We start from the raw sequence: 20,167 nt of genomic DNA, 5'->3' as shown, positions 1-20,167 counted from the left end.
GGCTGGCTCTAAGGTATGAGATGTTTGGTTCACACTCAGGATGGAATGGAGAAAGGAAACTCACAATGTGCTCTCTATATACATGTTGTATTGGATGTACAATACAGCTTGGTGCTGGGAAGGCAGCATGGTTACAAGCGTGATGTAGAGAGAGCTGGTTGGTGAGGACGCTCAGAGAAGGACAGCTTGTGGGTCGCCATGCTCGCCAGCGGGAGAGAGAACCGACAGGCAGGCGGAGGAGGAGCGAGGGCTGCCAGGCAGCGGCAGCGGCGGAGGAGGTGTTGCTGGCTGCGGCTGTAGGTAGAAAGAGAGAGATCACCACGAGGTCAGGTCTTAAATAGCGGGGGTAGGCGTGGCTTAGCAGTTGATCCCCGCTCCGTGATGTATGGCGGCGCTGGTTGACCTAGACCACGAGGTATACACTGGAGAATTGGTGGGGTCGGCTAGGCAGCGACAAACAGCGTTTGTAGGGGAGAATTCCACTACAAGCTTGTTTAGGTAGCTGGCAGAGCAAGCCAGGCACTGGGTTTGGTTTTTCATTGACCAAATCGAGTGGGAGGAAGTGTTAAACACCAATCCTGACTTAACTAATTTATTTCTTAACCAAAACATACGGCATCCAGTCACACGACAAATCTGGTTGGCCTTCATCAAAATAACTACTCCTGTATTATGTTCATTACACTTCAAACCAGTACACGACCTCCATCAAATAACTACTATTATCATCTTCATTCTTCATAACAACCTCCTTACCTCGGTCATTCCTTCTTACCATAACACCCAACACATCAGATTGCACCACATGTTATATTATAGCACCGTATCTCGGGTACCCTCCACGAATGTAGTAAAAAATGGCACAGATAAAATGGCAATAGGGAAATATGGCACCGGAAAAAAAGGCATAATCATCAGACTAAGAAAAAATGGCACATTAACTTTTATTGACATGTTTTCGCTAAAATTTTATAACGTTTGTTACTGAAACTTAATTAAAGTTATATCAACGTCATAACTTAAAACATTTACTGTATTACCCTTAACTGAAACATTCTACCGTATGTTAGTGAAAACTCGTACATAAATGAATAACAAATAAAAATTGTCACATTGCATATTATTGTTTAAGATTTCCAACGACTGTTATACCCAGCGCCTTGCACAAATTTTTGGACTGACTTGCGACAGAGGGTCTTCAGCCTTGTCTGGACTCTGGAGGTTCTTGTAAACAAGTTTTTGGAGCTTCCTGGGTGGCTCACTACGAAATTCTTTGATAATGTGAGATGATACAACAGCATTTTCAGCTTGGATCCACTGGATGAAACGCCAGATAGTTGGGTGGTTGTGCCCAACCAACCTGGTAGTAGAGGAAATAAAGAATGCTTTGAAAGGAATGAGCGTTAATTACAAGACTAGCGAGGTCATCCTAAAACTATATCTTGAGCTCGAGACCTCACTTGGATTACGCAGTTCAGTTCTGGTAACCATACTCGAGAATGAATATAGTGTACGGGAGTAGTGGATACCTCCCCTTCTAGCTACAGCCGCAGCAAGCAACACCTCCTCTGAGCACCCTCACCAACCAGCTCTCTCTACTCCACGCTTGTACCCACACTGCCACTCCCCAGCACCAAGCTGCATTGTACTGTCATGATCGTGATGACGGCTAACCTGAAAACCTTAAGGATTCATATTACGCTCAAACGTCCACAAAACCTTCCGAGTCCCCCAGTGGAAACGTCCCCCGTTTTCTGTTTCCTTGATGACGTCATCAATAGGCTGTCTTTGTCTAAAGGGTGCTTTGAATAAAATCAGCGGATTTCGTAGCAAGACGCTGTATGTTGGGACCTGTTGCCATCCAACCCTTGTAATCAATTTAATTTTGCTTTTGATAGCTCAGAGCATTGTTAGTGAGGATAATAGTAGGGAATGAAACCGAGTTCATAGTCTCGGTTTCAACGTCAGAGTGTACAGTAAATTAATCGAAATAGAAGTAGGTGGACTCCCTGACCTATTTTGAGTGAGGGTGCCGCGGGCATTTCAACTGTTAGTAAGTGCTCGCAGCTTCACCCATACAGGTAGGACATTCCACTCTGTGTTGTAATTCGCCCTTCTTTAAGTGATTTGACCCAATTAATAGTTGATTGTGCAAGTGTTACAGTAACGTAGTTGATATGCTCTGAGTGAAGTCATATTTACGTCCCCTGAAATGTGATGTCGTTGTCACTGTTAGTAAGTGCTCGCCCCTTCACCCATATAGGTCCCTAACGCAGCCTAGGCCGTGTCTGTAGGGTGGATGTTGTATCCACTATGGCTGGGTAGATGTCCGAGGTCCAGTAGGATCAGTTACCTTCGTGAGACCCGACCGTCAGACTACCTATGGCCCCCATAGCTGGCTCGTCTGGCCCTAACGCTAGGCCTGCGAGGTGACCCCGGATCACCAAGCCACACACCACTACCAGCCCCCATCATTGGTGGATGAGTGTCTAACTCAGTAGGGCTATTTGTGTGGTGGGGGCTTTTATCACCACACACTATTACAACTCTATTAGGCAAGGTTTTAAGATGTAAAATCTGCTAGATAAGTCTCTTGAATGCCGATGAAGTACGATAGAGTTCACTAACTTGTTTTGGTGAGAAGTCGGGTGTCACTAAGGGTGATGGCTAGCGTCTCACTGATATAGGCCTACAGTTTCCAATCCTTAATTTTCACTTTGACATTATTCTGGTTCTCACATATACTGTACACTTTCCTCTCTATTGTGACTTTATGCCTTATAATTATATATCTTAATTCTAAATTACATACTAAAATAAGGGTCTGGTTTGCTAATTCCTGGGGAAATTCATTGGGTTATAACAATAACTCAGCACCATAGCCCGGGGCAGCCTAGGTGCCAACCCGAACAAAGGCCTAGCCTCGTGTTTTCTAGGCGTGGGTATACCCACTTCACTTTAATCTGTATTTAGGGATTCTCCCCTCACACGTTGCAATCGTTGAACACATTCATAAGATCCTCTGATCATTGCACTGTTCGTCACATGGGTTATCGAGGTGTATTAAGCTCACACCGAGGTATACAAGATCTTCTCTTTGAAGCATAGTTTCTGGATCATTTCCAACACTTCACATAGGTCTGATACTTTTATCCTTTTTCCAGATCATTGTTTTCATATTTTTTGCATCTGATACCTGGGGTAGCTATATTTACTAACCGTTCCCACACGTAAATGTTATGACCTTCAGACACAGAGCCGCAGACTACTTCTTGCACTGTCACTAATGTTGAAATGAACTGTAGTTTGAGCTTTTCCCCCATCTAGTTATTATATATCTTATTTGTATCACTTATGTTACTTGTATATTATTTGTAATTCGAAACCCATTCCCCAAATATGTAACTGTATATTTTCAGCCTTCTGGCTGCCAAACTCTTTCAATAAACCGTTAATTATTATTATTATTATTATTAAAAATATTTCCGGGACTGTATCTCTTTGCTTACCCCGTAACTGGACTTACTGTACAGTCTCCAATCAGTATTCCTGTACTCAAACAAATATTTGGCATCGAACTCCGTAAGTGACCTCATAATCTATCGCATAACTTACAGCACCTTAGATGCTGTAACACTCTCAACTCGGATATAGTACTGCAGTCACTATTTCCCGATTGCATAAAAAAATAATACCGTACTATATGTTGTAATAATGCTTGCTAGACTTGTTTTATCATAGAATAACGAAGAAAATGTTTTGTACATCAACATACTTAAATATAATATTTTAGTTTGTCTTTTTCGTACATTCTTTTTTTTTTACGATAAGAGGCGCGAATGTTTCTATTTGTCGCAGAATGGAAGAGACGCATCTTTTGGCTTCTTACAACTTTTCGAGTAATTTTCACAAAAAACAGAAGGTTTGTGTTGTCCACACTTAGAGTACAAATACTTTTTATGACTGAGTAAACTTGCAGATAGACCTTATTAATGTTGTATAGCCATAAATATCCCAAGTAATGAAAGCAAATATGAGGTCAAGTGAACATTCATGCCTAGACTTCGCCTGTTTTTTCTTATATTCAACCAATAGCCTACGCCTATTTTCTTATGTATATGGTTTATGATAACATGAAAGGCTCTAAATGTCCATAGGCTAGCCAAAATTAAATTATATTAGGCATAAAATATGGATTGCAAATAACTTGATCAAGTTAGGGGCCTATATGACAGCTTTCTCAGTCTTAGCCAAACAAATGTTTAAACTTGGGAGCCTAGTTGTTTCGTTTGAACATGAAGAATATTTAAAGAGGATATTATACCAATAGGTTGGAGCTTATGTTATGTTGTAAGGGTCAATTTTCTTTATCCTATATATATCCTATTTCATATATTTGTTCTCTTTTTTTCTTTCTTATTTATATACTTACCGGTATTGCTTTTTTTTTTATGAACTTCAAGCAAATTCAGACCAAATTACCCAAACCTTGAAAGGAAAACACCAGGGTCTAGGCTAAATCAGTATAAGAAAAGTGATTTGTCATTTTGGTTAGGCAAGGCTATGCTATCAATAACCTATTTATTTGAAGTGGCCAAGAATAAGGCTATCCTAGTCTAGCTTATGGGTCTTGTCACAGGCCAACATTAGGCCAGGGGTTAGCAACCCAAATTCTATTAGGGCTAAAACACCAAATACTGTAAGATCTCTGTTAGCCGGAACAATTGGTGAAGAGCACTTCCGTGAATGAGAGTTTTCCGGGTAGAGACGATTATCTGAAATCCAGAAAAAATTCCTCATCCCCAGAATGTTTCTGGTAATGGAGAAATGTTAATCAGTAGTTCCTGAAATTGCCCATTACATCATCTCTCAAACCCAGAAAAAGATCCCCCCCCATCTCTGGAATTTTCTCAGTTATCTGGGAAAATTTTCTTATAATTTTCCGGAAAGTGTGCCCCTCTGAAAGTCATTACCTAAGCCATAAGTTTTCTGCAAAATCATGCTTTGGGAATGATTTTTTGAGAATTTCAATTCCGGCTATCAGAAAGTTCCGGGTTTGAGGGATTCCGGCTAACGGATATTACTACCTAGTAAAATGAACACAGGTCAAAAGACCCTTCGGCTGCTGTTCATACCAGAAAGCAGCTTCAAATGCAAGTATTTGACAGACAAGAGACAAGAGGATGTCTTTTAAATGTTTTTTTCACTCTTATTTACTTTCGCACTGAACAATTTTATTCATTTTAAAATGTGTACAGTACAGATAATTTAGCACACTGCATTTTTCAGTATTTTATCCCTTAGAGCCAGGCAAGACCTAAGGCAGTGAATTTTTTTTTCACAGGCATAACCCTTCTATTCTAGGCCTAATGATAAAATTTGGAATAAGCTAGTATCAACATAAAAACACTACTGTAACAAACAAACTTGTAAAGTATTACATGTACAGGTATTGCTAACCACCCCCGGACAACCCCATTTTTAGTGCATTGTTTTTTCCAGCAGATTGATGCCGCAACACTTGGACCTCATTTTTTTTTTACCTGCAATGGAGTTGATTTTAGCTTATCTATATGATCGAGCTTTACAACGTGAACAAAGGTATCGGGACCCTTTAGATCCCATAAATATAAGCGATGAAAATCTACTTGCATACTAAATAAAGGTTTCCTCGACGTGAAATATTAAGACTGTGTGAAGAATTAGACCAATTTTTAAGGCAAAGAACGACAAGATCTCGTGCTGTTCCCACACACACGCAAGCGTTAGTTGCCTTAAGATTTTACGCAAGTGGAACCTTCCAAAATGTACTTGGTGATACAGTTGGTCTTACCCAAGTTAGTGTCAGTAGAATTATTAGAGATGTGACCCAAATTCTCTCAGATAGGGCAAGAATTGAAATAAAGATGCCAACAAGTGATGTACAAATAGCAAGAACTGTGCATGGTTTTGCCAGAATAAGAAACTTTCCAAGTCATTGGTGGAATTGATGGAACATACATACCTATAAAAGCACCAAGTGAAAATGAAGGAACATATGTAAACAGGAAGCGATACCACTCTCTCTATGTGCAAGTAGTATTTAATGCCGACGGGTTGATCACAAGCTACAGCACCAAGTATCCAGGTAGCACACATGAAGCCTTCATCTGAGCCAACTGCTTACTTCTCCGTCGCCGAGGCTGGTGATTTTTTAGATACTTATATGCTTGGTAAGTTTAAATAGCCTCTAATGTTAAGTGGGGCTAGGTCTAAGCTCTAACCTAAACCAAGTATCTCTTACTTAACCACCCAGTACATGGTAATGCATAGATTTGCAGACTGAAGGTACGGTACACTATTTAAGCTTGGTCTAACCTTGCATATCGACTAAGTTTCTACCTCACTGACCATATAGCCTATGCTGAGCCTAATAACTTTCCCCAAAACAAGCTAAGACACTTGACGGCACATACATAATTAGCGCCTCACACTTAATTTCTTTATTAGGCTTACAGTTGGTTGTTGAAAAAGGGTTACAATAATGGTGCTTTAGGGCTAGGTTTATATGGAAGCAAGTAAATAATTCCTCATTGTTTGATAATGCAGCTATATAAGTTATATTTTTTGTGGTTATAGGTGACAGTGGGTACCCATTAGAGCCATTCCTCATGACACCATTCGGAAACCCCTCAACACCTGCAGAGGTGAGGTATAACAGAAGCCATACCAAAATACGCGTGGTTGTAGAGCAAACTTTTGGGATCCTAAAATCAAGATTTAGATGCCTTCACCGTTCTGGCAGATCACCTCAATACGATCCTGCCAAAATTGTAATTGCAAGTATCCTTCTTCACAATTATTGTGTAATGAGAAGGGTACCACTTCCCCATGACATGGTCGACAATGATGGAGAGATAGACAATCCAGCTGTAGGTGTTGCCAAGGCAGGGACAGGCCAAGCAGACAGTAATTGGTTTAGTTCATGAATTAAAAGCACATATCAATTCACAGATATTTTTTTTGCTCTAAGCGAGTCGATCTTTTGGTGAAGAGGATAAAAGAAAAGGAAAAGTAATCAGAGACGTGACCGATCGCCCAAGCGGCTAACGCGCTGGTCAGTGGTGAAGAAGATAAAAAAACACAAAAAATATGAAATATAAAGACAAAAAATTGGCTATCTTTTACCTTCATATGATAAACATTTGATATATGAAAATACAGTATGTACTATATTCTTTAGAAAAATTGATTACAATACAGTATACTTTTAATACTACTAAATACCCAAGGCACTCAAGTATGGAAGAAAAAAACATTATATAAAACATATTTGAGAAATTTAAACAATAATGAAATATTGCAACTATTTCCTTGTTAAGCTACACAATTTGACATGGGTCACCACATTCTTCTGAAAGAATAATACAACTACTGGTAATTGATGCCATTTTTAAGATTAAAAAATGGAATACAGTATAATTTTCATATGTCTAAAATTTCTATAGGAACTCTCATGAATAGAATGTAGCTGCATCAATACCTGTATATTAAAATAAACTTGTACCCAAATACTGTACAACTATAAGTAATAAAGAAAACAAAATAGCAAACTCTTGGCTTGATAAGCTATACAATTTAGCATGAGGCCGCACATCCTTCTGAAAGAACCAATCCAACAACTTGCTCTATGGAGAAGTTCATGTGCAGTAAATAGCAATGATTACAGTAGGCTGTTGGTGAAATTGCAACATTATTTCAGTTTCAACCTACTTGATTCATAACCATAAAATATTCACTAATCAATAAAGCAAGTTGAACTGGAAAATACAGCAACTACGTATTACAAAATAAAGGAACATTTAAAAAATAAAAATAAGTACATGACTCTGGTTTCAAAGTTATAAATTTGATTACGGTATGAAGTTTTATCCAAAACATGGGCAAACAATATCCTTAGGAGCACTGAAACACATGTTAATAGTTTACAAGTGTATGTCTTTCACTTACCTTTGTGATTTTAACTCACTTATGGAGAGATTAATGTTCCTGTTAAATTCTCATGACTAGTATAGGGTGCAAGTGAAAGTTACACAATTATTTAACATGCCCTGTCTTCTTTCATAACAATCATTCAAAGGAAAAATTTGTGTTGTGACTTTTCAACTACGCTATTATCACATTGACAAAAAGTAAAGGACTTCTAGAAGTAAACAACTCCACATACCCATACCCTAAACACAAACAGCATCATGGGGTAGGATTTTTCGACTGCACAATTTTTGCAATGGTTTGCAGTGAAGATGCAATGCACTCGGTGTTAGCAACAAGTTTAACCAAACAGTCCCTCATTTGTGACTGAACCTGAAGCAACTCCGGAATAAGATTTGCATCTTTTAGGGCAGAAAGGGTTCGTGGCCTGCTGCCACTTCTGCTCCAACTTGCTATTTGAGATGAACCCGGCTCATCAGTGGGACCAGCAGTTAAAGTTGACCTAGTCTGGTTATCATCAGCTGTGGCAGAAGGGGTAAGAGACCTACTTTGCTGTTCCGTGGTAGCAGCAAGAGGTTTACCAGTCTTGCTTGAGCTACATCTTTCTCCAAAATATGTTTTGGATGATGAAGATTCCTGAATGTTTTGATGTGACGAAGCTTCAGGTTCTAAAAGCACAATGGGTACTGTTATGTCATGTTCCTGTATATCCTCAGTCAGCACGATGGTTGAAGAATCCTCTTTCTCTTGAACGGGCCTTAACATAGAGTCCTCTCTTGAACGAAGAGCCGTAAACCTAGCTCCTGAGGGTCCGGAAGTTTGTTCTCTTTCTTCTTCTGGAAAGAAATATATAATAACTTGATTTAAGTCTATGTTTAGGGTATGCTTAAAATATTATAATCAAAAATATATTTAAGTTTTAAGAAAAAATGGGTCTGAAAAAGTGTTGAGCATCCAAAAGTAAGTGTATAAAATAGTTTTAATTGTAAATATTAACTAAATTAAACTGGGTTACAATATTTCAAATTGGTTTAATTATTATATAGATCATTTAGTTCAAGCGGTAAAATTTCTTATATTTTCACTTCTCAATTTATTCAATTAAACTATGATTTATAACAACATTTAATATCTAACTTAGGGAAGCAATAAACCAAGCTAGAAATTTAACCAACTAACTTATGTTGTTTATTTTTTTAAAATATACACAAATTCAGTATACAGTATTTCAAAAGTAAGATAAAACTGAAATTAGGTCACCCAAAGTATTTTTAAAAATAAAAACAAGGACAGAAAAGAACAAAATATATCAGGGGGTTGGAAAAGTATTTTGACTGAATTACCATTAATAGGTTCTTCACTTTCAACATCCCCTGGAATCCCATGTATAGAAACTGGATCTAAGAGTTGAAGAACTGCTTCTTCAATTGCAGTGTATGTATTTTCAATTTGGGGGCCGCCTCCTTCAAGAGAAAAAAAAAAAAAACTTTCTTACTGTGAGCTGTGGTTACATACACTGTATGCTACTATGTTATATTTGGTAGGAATCATACAGATAGAAAGGAATCTATTGAAATAGTTCAATACATTCTAACCTAACCTAGTATTGTAGCTGTAGCCCCAAAAATTCTCCTCTATCTATGTGAAAAGTAAATTAGATTTACTGTAACAAACATTATAGGGTAAAATAGTGAAAAATAATAATCGCAGCCAGACTTTTTCAACCTGTATTGGTTGTAAACTCATAAGGTAGAACATCATTATCCATAAGCCTAACAAATTAAGATTTTCATAATAATCTATACCAAATATGAAATTAAACCACTTCATGAATCAGAATTAATGCAATAAAAAAGAAGAAGAAAACATAAAGAATTCTATGGTAAGCTACATATTATGACCTTCATTACCGTCGGAAATAACGTAATTATTATTATGTAGTTTATAACAGTAACAAAACCTACCTAACCTAACTTTCTTACCAATGGGTGGCGGAGACCACCCAGAAGAATATTAAATATCTCCGTTCTAGGTCATTTGCGACACAATGAATAGTGTCTTAACATTTTCTCAACTATATGATAGGTACATTAAGAAAATCCAAAGTTGTGGGGCAATTATTAGCAGTAACACCGACTAGCCTTTGGGTTCATTTATCGGCTGTACAGTTTTTACTAATTACTCACGGCAAACTTCGAAGAACGATGTTTCTTTTAATGAATGTGCTCATATAAGGAAAATATGTGTATTAATTCATGATGAAGAGCTACCATACACTACTTACTTGAGTCTACAACCACCTCAAATCGTAGCAAGCCTCAGAAAAAACAGAATTAAGTTGGTTTCAGAGTGAAAATCAATACCTAGGCTAACAATATTAGGACTTACCTGTTCCACCAGTATATTTCTTATCTTGCGCTGCTTTATTCTTCACGCTTTCACGTAAATCGGAAAAGTTCCGCCTGACCTCCTCAACATTGCGGGGGATTTGAGCCACAACATTTACTGCCTTTACAACTTCTTCCCAGGCATGATTCTTCAATTTGATTGCACCTCTTGAGTCCAACTTCCCTAAGATTATTTTCTTTCTTTTTGCGACTTCACACACCATGGCGTATACTTCCGCCTCACTGAAATTTGGTCGTCTCTTCTTTGCAGTAGGTCCTTCCATCTTTTGCTTACAAACTAATATCACGTGCGTCGATCTCAGCTGATTACTCCTTCACTTGTGATTGGTTGATGATTTTGATAATTGAGCACCGATTGGCCAACTTGCTCCTGCACTGCCATCTACCTTCGGACAAAAGAACTGAATTTACAAGTAAACACTAGAGTTACGGACTGCTTACGGGACTGTAATTAAATTTTGAGTATGAGAAATTTAAGGGACTGTAAGGAGTCTGCAGTATATGGTGCTGTATGTTGCTACTATACATAACTTATGAGGTGTTTTGAGTATGCAGCCCCATAACGGTCTACACACGGTTACACTTATCCCTTATCGTACAGTAGTCCGTATCAATTGGATCTTCCCAATCATCTTATAGATACCTTGAGTTCTCCTTAATATTATCAGTACATACTGTACTCTTAATGCCCATACATTGGTACAATTCGTATAAAACAACATACAGTAGGTGAGTTATCCCTTACCAAGTTTCTCGTTTTCTGAGACTCTACAAGCGCGGTGATTTGAATATTATGTAGCGTAATATGAATTAAAGAGATATTAAGGATGACAATGTGCGCAGTACAGTCTGATCTTTGTTAATTTTGTTATGACCTTTATTGTCCAGTATTAGTACAGGAGGAAACTGCAGTATAGTACAGTACTGTATACTTAATGTCACACTGGATAACATCCATCTCCAAGTAGGACTCGAACCCATGGTAGAGTGGTGAGAGATATACATGCATTACCACTGTGCCACCAACAATTCAAATTATTTTGATTATAGTTAAAGTGCAACTCATTTCACTATTGTTATCTTTGTTTATGACTCACTCCCCACACAATAAATGTAAATTAAAAAGTGTGTAAATAAATTATTTTATTTAATTGTACAAAAAATACAAATACAACAAAAAGGCATTAACAATTACAAGAAGCTTAATTACTAGGGATAAAGTGACCACTTGCAAGAGGATGCAGCCTTTGGCCTGCCCATAAACTTTTACTTTTACCCTTTTCGCCACTGATCGGCTCGTTAGCTGCTTGGGCGATCGGTAGTCTTTTACGCACTGTTACCAGACACTGGGCATGCACTGGCTCCTGAATCTATCTGAACCCGCTCCAGTGCTGGTCCAGTCTGGTCTTCAAACAGCTCACACTCGGTGCCGTCACAACACTCATTCCAAAAAAGTTTGCCCTCACAGTTTTCTGGACTTGCAGCTTCTTCAACCTTGAGCTGTGACCCCCTTGTGGGGCGAGCGTCCGGCAGCTCCAGGTATGGACACTCGACGGATTAGTGTCATTTAAGATGTTTATACACATCAATTGCCCGTTTGTAGTATAAGCTGTTGTTTGTTTCATATATGACATGCCTGATGTAACGACCACGGTCATACACGTCAGTTAGCGCCAAAATCAACTTTTACTTATACTTTTATCCTCTTCGCCACTGATCGGCTTGTTAGCCGCTTGGGCGATCGGTCATGTCTCTTTTCATTTATCTTCTTCACCAAAAGATCGGCTCACTAGCCGCCCGGGCGATCGGTCACGTCTCTGTCATGCACTGTTGGCAAATACTGGGCATGCACCGGCTCCTGAATGTACCTGAACCCGCTCCAGTGTTGGTCAAGTCTTGTCTTGAAAGAGCTCACACTCGGTGCCGTCACAACACTCTCTGGTAGATTGTTCCAAGAGTTTACAACTCTCACTCCGAAAAAGTTTGCCCTCACGGTTTTCTGGACTTGCGGCTTCTTCAATCTTGAGCTGTGACCCCTTGTGGGGCGAGCGTCCGCCAGCTCCAAGTAAGGACACTCAAATGATTAGTGCCCCTTGAGATGCTTATACACCTCAAGTAGGTCCCCCCTTGCCCGTCTGTAGTATAAGCTAGGCAAGTTCAGGCGCTCCAATCTCTCAGGGTAGCTGAGGTGCCGAAGTGCAGGCACCAGTCTGGTGGCCCTCCTTTGAACATTTTCAACCAACTGACAGTCCCTAGCTTATCTCGGGGACCAGATGGGGTGACAGTACTCTAGATGGGGAAGCACTTCACAAAACATGTAACTCGGCTTTCGTTGAGTCCTCCATCTGAGGAGTCCGTTTTCTCATCACTTCAAGACACCTCAGTCCTCCGTTATCCCATTTTCTCTGACTTATTGAAACCAACCTCTCTATAAAATGAATTTGAGTGTGAGAGAAAACACCCTTGTTTTGAGTCAACTTAGATATGTCTGTTTACAGTTGGAACATTCAAGATCCATTGTGAGTGGTGTTGAACGCTTCAACTGTCCTTATTGTTAGTAAAACGTGGCAAGTAAGTGAGTGTCGAGTTTGCCAGCTAGAGTGGCGTATTTTATGTCGTCCGTGGGGATAGCCATGAGTTTCTGATCGCTCCTGAAGTTATATCATTTTGTCGCCCAGACATCAGATAATCTAATGTTTATAGTTTAGTTAGTGTCAGTTGTCTATTTAAGAAAGTCATTAATCTCCTGAACTATTCTGTCAACCTGTATAATCTCCAAGATCTAACGTCTCCCCGTGAATAGCTCCTTGTTCGCCTCAGGCCTGAGCTCGCAGAATTAATGTTATCAACGTGTATATTCCACCTTTTCCTGGCAAGCTCAACCTCTGATTAGATTATAGGAAGACATAAAAAATTACCCTGATCAGGAACACCGGAGTTCATAATTAAGTATACAGTGATCCAAAATGGTAGAGAAGGTATGTTGTTGGTAAGATCGACCTTTCTGGTATGAATACGGAGGCCCAAGCTGCCCCGCGGGTGCACATATATACCTCTACATGAGGGAGAATCACGCATTCGTGACTCTTCCTCAACGTCTCTCCAGGTATGTTAACGTGTGTTCCCCGCCGCCTATTAATTCAGTTTAACTTAGTCAATTTTGTGAATATCAGTGTTCACGTTTTAACATAGTAACTTCTGTGCCAATTAAGTCGAGTAACGTAGAGATTTAGATATCGTCTGGACCGTTGCCAGACGTATGTTTTGTATAGTTGAAGTTAATTATTGACGCATTCGTGACTCTTCCTCAACGTCTCTCCAGGCCAGTGTGCTGAGCTGAATACTCATCGGCTACCGTGGGTCGGTAGCCGGGTTGGACGATGCCGTTAATTCAACAGGATTAAACTGGGAAGTCCTTTTCCTGCAACTCAGGCGCCAGCTCCCTTGGCATGTGTCGGTCTACAACCGACCCCCTAACAGCGATCTTCATTTGTTATGGAGACACCTGGGAATCTGGGATATATACCCTGAGGCACTCCTCACAGTTACACGGGCCTAAGTATTATTGTATCTTGATTGAGGAATTAACTAACAGAAATATGGAAATCCCAGGTAAGCAGTGAACCCATAAATGTTGATATTACCAGGAAATATGTTACGTAAGTTGAGTACATGAACTGAAGGAAAAGTATCATGTTCATGCCGATAGAACGTCCAGTGTTAACTGACAGTGTGTAATAATTTCTAAATCTTACTTGTCAAAGAAATAATACCACAATTGTCTAATGAAGTAATAAGTACTTGGAGGTGTTTAATGAGGTAATAAGTTCTTGAAGTGTTTGATGACTTAATAAGTTAATTGCGGTTCTGTTTTGTCTGAGTGAATCTAAGATGCATCTTATCCACTCACTGTGTTAATAAATATTGAATTAGTAATCTATGAGTATCACCACTCTACTCCTTCTAAACATTGGTTCCCAGAAAATAATACTTACTCACGTGCCTATACATCTACTACACTACCCAAAAACTTGCCATGAGTTATGTTATATAATGAAAAGTCTGGATGGTGGCAGCTACCCTTTGGAGGTATAAAAAGTGTAGTACTAAGAATAACATGGTTCCCCAGACTAACCCATGTATAAGAATAGACGTAAAACAGAGTATACTTCAGAAAGGTAAGAACATTGAAACTGAGAATATAGTATATATGAAAGAAATGAGACTTGGAAAGTACAAGAAGAGAAAGATAAGACATGTATGTACATGGTGGAACTAAAACCACAGCATAGAAATAAGTAAATAAACACACCACAAAAGTCTAATATAAAACACATACATAAATAACTAAGACAGGAATTACTTATAGAAGAATACTAAATAAGAATATAAAGTATATTTATAAATAAAGAATTGAAGAAGGATAACTATATAAACAGGATACTCATTGAAAAGAATGCTACAAAGAACATATAAGTATATGAATAAATAAGAATACTAACAGAAAAGAATATCTGGATGGTAAAATGAAATGAGAAGAGCTCGGCCCGTTACACTGACACTGTACACTTCTCCATACAAATGTTTGCGGATGACGCCAAGTTATTTCGAGAAATCAGGAACCAAGCGGGCTGCGAAGAACTGCAGAAGGATCTTTGTGAGCTCCAAGAATGGTAGAAGAAATGGCTGCTGAGATTCAATGTCACGAAGTGTAAGAGGATGCACCTGGGTCATACCAACGGTAAGGAGGCATATCACATGTCCCAACGGGATGAAGAAACTGCACTATTTGAGACTGAATGTGAGAAGGACCTAGGTGTGTATGTTGACAATGAACTGAAGTTCTCAGGCCATTGCGAGAAGAAGGTAAATCAGGCAAATAAATTGTTAGGTCTTATAAGAAGGTCTTTCATATATCTAGATGGTCCGTTCCTCGTAACGATCTTCAGGGGTGAAGTGCTTCCCCATCTGGAGTACCATCACCCCTTCTGGTCCCCGAGATATACTAGGGACTGTCAGTTGATTGAAAATGTTCAAAAGAGGGCCATAGACTGGTGCCTGCACTTCAGCACCTCAACTACCTTTAGAGATTGGAGCGCCTGAACTTGCCTTGCTTAGACGTGCAAGGGGCGATCTAATTGAGGTGTATGAGCATCTCAGGGGGCACTACTCAGTCGAGCGTCCTTACTTGAAGCTGGCGGACGCTCGCCCCACAAGGGGTCACAGCTTAAGGTTGAAGAAGCTGCAAGTTCAGAAAACTGTGAGGGTGAACTTTTTCAGTGAGAGCTGTAAACTTTTGGAACAACCTGCCAGAGTGTGTTGTGACGGCACCGTGTGTGAGCTGTTTCAAGACCAGACTTGACCAGCACTGGGGAGGGTTCAGGTACATTCAGGAGCCAGTGCATGCCCAATACTTGCCAACAGTTCATAACAGAGACATGACCGATCGACCAAGCGGCTAATGAGCCGATCGGTGGTGAAGAGGATAAAAGTAAATGTAAGTAAAAGCTCTAATCTCTCTGGGTAGCTGAGGTGCCAAAGTGCAGAATATTTTAAATCAACTAAACAGTCCCTAGCATATCACGGGGACCAGACGGCGTAACAGTGTCAGGGGAAAAATTTTGAGTTTGTATATAAGGGAATTTTCTTATCTTTTTTATTTTCACTTTTATTTCTTAATTCTTTCTTTAACTTCTCAAGGTATTTTTTTCTTTCTATCTGTTACAGTTCTCTTGTTATTCTTTATTTATACTTATTTCTCTGTTTTGTTACTTTTCTCTTATCTAGTTCTATTCTGACCTAGTGCTCGACTGGGAAGTAATTGTGCAGGTTACAGCAACCAAAGAATTCCGGAAATTCACTTCACTCAGTCGATAGACATATTTTTTTCTATTATCAGTGTATAATATACACTTACGTCACAAATTTATAATAATAAAGTTATTGAATTTTTAAAAGAATAAAAGGTAAAGGTGTAGATAATGGCTAACACGAGAAGTTGTTTGTTGATTTTCTTTATTTTTGTTTTACTTATTGTTTTGATGATTTTAAGTTTATTAAAATAAATGACAACTTTCTATTATGATTTTAAGTTTATATATATTTTTTATTTACTTTATTCCGCGTCACAATTCTCCTCCCGGCGCCATTTGTGTTGTTTACCTCGCTGAATTCCTCTTCAAGAGACTTTTCCTATAAATGATGGTGATCGCTTCCACGAATTCCTCCTCGCCATTGCTGATGTACAGTACTGTATATCAACCTCAGAGCACCTGTCCCTGACTGACTCCGAGTAAGGTAAGAAATATTGTAACGGCTATATATATTATTGTGGAGACTGACCACGCGACTCTGGGTTATTATACCGAGCAAAGGCCCGCCCCTGGCTAGGGTCACCGGAGGTCCAGGGGCAGAGCCCCCGGTTAGGTGGTTCGGTAAGGTTTAGTTTGGTTGTACTGTATAATCCACAAATCACTCGTTTTTTTGCTCTCCCCCACCCAAAACCCCGAAGTCCCAAGCTCATGACCATAATATATTCACTCGTATACTACGTAAAGCACAAGAACAAAATATACCATACAGAAAAATGAGCCAAGGTGGATGACCAGAAAACTTAAACATGACATAGGAATAAAAAAGGAATTTATAAGAATTAAGGGGAGGGGAGGAGCAGCTCAGAAATAGGTATACTGAACTATCTAGGAATGTTAAGAAAAATGTAAGGAAGGCAAAGAGGGACTTCAAAATCAGGATAGCAAGAGAATCCAAGGCGAATCCCAAGGGATTTTTCCAGGTACAGGAAGGACAAAGGTCAAGGACATAGTGGGGCCTTTAAAGTCAGAGAGGGGGGAAGTGATCGATGACATTGAGGAAATAAGCAAAGCATTAAACAGCTACTTTTTATCAGTTTTCACAGAATAAATTCACGAGGAAATTTCAGAGGTGGAATTGATATCTAGGGTAAATGAAGAAGAGAAATTAAAGAATATCACTATCAGAAAAGAGGATGTTCTTAAGAGGATAAATAAATTAAAGAAGACAAAATCTCCAGGGCCGGATGAAATTTTCCCCCGAGTCTTGAAAGAGTGTAGGGAACAGATTAGCGGACCCCACGTAAACTTATTTACAAAATCATTAGACACTGGAATTGTGCCAGACTTGTGGAAACAGGCAAATTTAGAACCCATATTCAAAAAGGGAGACAGAGCATCAGCGTCAAATTACCGGCCGATCAGTTTGACGTCAGTAGTGGGGAAATTTCTTGAATCAATTATAGCAGTTAGCATCCGATCGCATCTAGAGAAAAGCAAATTAATCTACAACTCTCAACATGGGTTTACAAAGGGAAAATCTTGTCTAACAAATCTGCTAACGTTTTTTAGGAAAGTCTTCGAGGTAGTAGATAATGACGAAAATTACGATGTTATTTACTTAGACTAGCAAAGCATTTGACAGAGTACCGCATCAGAGGCTTCTGAGAAAAATTAAGGCTCATGGTATCGAGGGGAAAGTTTTAAATTGGATAAAATCATGGCTCACCAATAGAACGCAGAGGGTCAGCGTAGATGGTGCTAAATCTGAGTGGGGCCGTGTAACCAGTGGGGTTCCCCAGGGGTCAGTACTAGGCCCACTCTTGTTCATAATCTACATAAACGATCTAGATACTGGGATCAGCAGTGACATAAGCAAGTTTGTGGATGACACCAAAATAGGGCGACAAATTAATTCGGGGCAGGATGCAAATGCATTACAGGAGGATCTAAATAAACTGCAGGGGTGGTCTGAAAAATGGCAAATGAAATTCAACACCAGCAAGTGCAGCGTACTTAATATTGGAAGAACATATACTTATAATGTATACAGCCTTAACAACATCAACCTAGAGAAGTCGACTTGTGAAAGAGACCTAGGGGTACTTGTAAGCCCGGACCTACGGCCTAGGAAACAGTGCGTTAATATTCGAAATAAGGCAAACAGAGTATTGGGTTTTATATCTAGAAGTGTAAGTAATATGAGTGCAGAGGTCTTATTGCAACTATATCTTGCGCTAGTCAGGCCGCACCTCGATTATGCGGTTCAGTTCTGGTGCCCCTATTATAGAATGGATATAAATTCACTAGTCAGGATAGGTTAAAGAAACTTAACTTGCATTCCCTAGAAAGACGAAGAGTGCGGGGAGATATGAGAGAAGTATTTAAGTGGGTGAAAGGAATCAATAAAGGGGATATAGATAAAGTTCTTATAATATCCGAGCAGGATAGGACTCGTAGCAACGGATTTCAGTTGGATAAGTTTAGGTTAAGGAGGGAGATAGGAAGGAACTGGTTCACAAATAGGGTGGTGGACGAGTGGAACAAGCTTAGCAACTTTGTAGTAAGTGCTGGAACGCTGGAAAGTTTCAAAAGGAGGCTAGATAGATTCATGGATGATAGAGAGTGGTAGTAACTCTCGACAGGAGCTGCCATGCACAGGCCAACCGGCCTATTGCAGACTCCTTATTTTCTTATGTTCTTCCCCAGTATTGTTATTGGGAAAGGGGGGGGAGGGCTAAATCACAAACGAGTAATTTCCAACAAAAACAATGGTCATATTTTGAACTAATCGCATTAAAATTCATCAGAAAACCATTTTTTTCTTCTAATTCCATGGTTGCTGTAATATGCATATTTACCGACTGGGAAACCCCTTATGTTACAACTTCAATACTCACGGTAGCTGCCACCACCCAGGTTTTTCTATCAGAACATACTGTATAATATTCCATTAATCATTTAACTAACGTGACAATAACAGGACACGTGGCGAGGGCTGGGCACGTGGGTTTGTTTTAAGTTAATGGTATCACGGTATAGGTGTTGTGTAGTATGACCCAAGCCACATCACATACCTGCCAACAATGATTACTGTCCCTTGTCATGACTCACACAGCTCTGCATTATGATTCCATTCTCGGTGTCGACGTTCTGGTAGAGAATCAGGTACGCGGGATGACTTATACGTCCACGGTGTAGGTTTTCTTGTCTTAATCACACACAGAGTTAACCGCCAAAAGCAGCGTCCAAAAAATATATGAACGGACACAAACTTGTTTAATCATAATGTACAAGAGTTCAACACAATAGAATCACAAGAAGGCATTTAACACATAAAGTAATAAGGAGAAATAGGTTCCAGTATAGCATCCAATTCTACATATAATAGAAAACGTTCCTATTTAATGGTAAACTACAGATTCTCGTTCATCATGGCAAAGTGTTTTATTTGAATATACTACATTTCCTTCCCCTTTACAAAATATCACACATATAAGCTACATAGTACAGGCTCATTAATCTAATCTATCTGACGGAACGATGGAGTACCTTCCTTGCTACTGGACAAAGACTTTTTACTTTTATCCTCTTCACCACTGATCGGTTCGTTAGCCTCTTGGGCGATCGGTCACGTCTCTGTTACTTTTCCTTTTCTTTTATCCTCTTCACCACATTTTCTGGTACCTTTGTGATGTGTTATGCTTAGTTGGTTAAGCTCTAGATTATATTGTTTGAAGTTCTTTTATATTTCTTATATTATGTTATGTTTAATTGTGTTAAGCCAATTCTGTTACTTGAAGCTTAGTCATTCTTAATTTGTAATTCCTGTTTATTCTATTTATTACAGATCTATGGATATGGATGTTGCATTTAGTTAAATAAAGCCTCCCTGTGCTTACCTTCGTTTTCATAATAATTTATTCAACTTAATGATGGAGAGGTTTATGAGGCCAGACCGTTTTGTTGTGGACCCAA

The 20,167-nt window shown here is 39.2% G+C and overlaps 1 protein-coding gene across 3 annotated transcripts; it reads right to left on the bottom strand.

Annotated features, from left to right (window-relative positions):
• Nucleotides 1-3,478: 3,478 nt before the first annotated feature.
• LOC121860906 (myb/SANT-like DNA-binding domain-containing protein 4) lies at nt 3,479-19,440 on the bottom strand. 3 transcript variants are annotated; one of them, XM_042358274.1, is made up of 4 exons: nt 19,267-19,440; nt 10,360-10,765; nt 9,315-9,434; nt 3,479-8,807 (listed from the first exon to the last, which is right to left on the bottom strand). In XM_042358274.1, the coding sequence occupies exons 2-4, from the start codon at nt 10,640-10,642 to the stop codon at nt 8,230-8,232; spliced, it is 981 nt and encodes a 326-aa protein (XP_042214208.1). In that variant the 5' UTR covers nt 10,643-10,765; nt 19,267-19,440; the 3' UTR covers nt 3,479-8,229. The 3 variants fall into 3 exon arrangements, with proteins under 3 accessions (XP_042214208.1, XP_042214209.1, XP_042214210.1); XM_042358275.1 differs by having other exon boundaries at nt 10,360-10,761; nt 19,304-19,440; XM_042358276.1 differs by lacking the exon at nt 9,315-9,434.
• Nucleotides 19,441-20,167: the final 727 nt, after the last annotated feature.

Source organism: Homarus americanus, unplaced genomic scaffold (genome assembly GCF_018991925.1).
Source record: "Homarus americanus isolate GMGI-L3 unplaced genomic scaffold, GMGI_Hamer_2.0 scaffold52806, whole genome shotgun sequence".
In the NCBI taxonomy this organism is placed as follows: domain Eukaryota; kingdom Metazoa; phylum Arthropoda; class Malacostraca; order Decapoda; family Nephropidae; genus Homarus; species Homarus americanus.
This window is presented reverse-complemented; position numbering and strand designations above follow the sequence as displayed.

Excerpts from the sequence above, each read along its gene's own strand:
- LOC121860906 (XM_042358274.1), bottom strand. The coding sequence starts at position 10,642 with ATGGAAGGACCTACTGCAAAGAAGAGACGACCAAATTTCAGTGAGGCG. Across the intron at positions 9,435-10,359 it reads GAAATATACTGGTGGAACAG|GAGGCGGCCCCCAAATTGAA; the intron begins GTAAGTCCTAAT and ends TTTCTCTTGAAG. Across the intron at positions 8,808-9,314 it reads AAGTGAAGAACCTATTAATG|AAGAAGAAAGAGAACAAACT; the intron begins GTAATTCAGTCA and ends ATTTCTTTCCAG.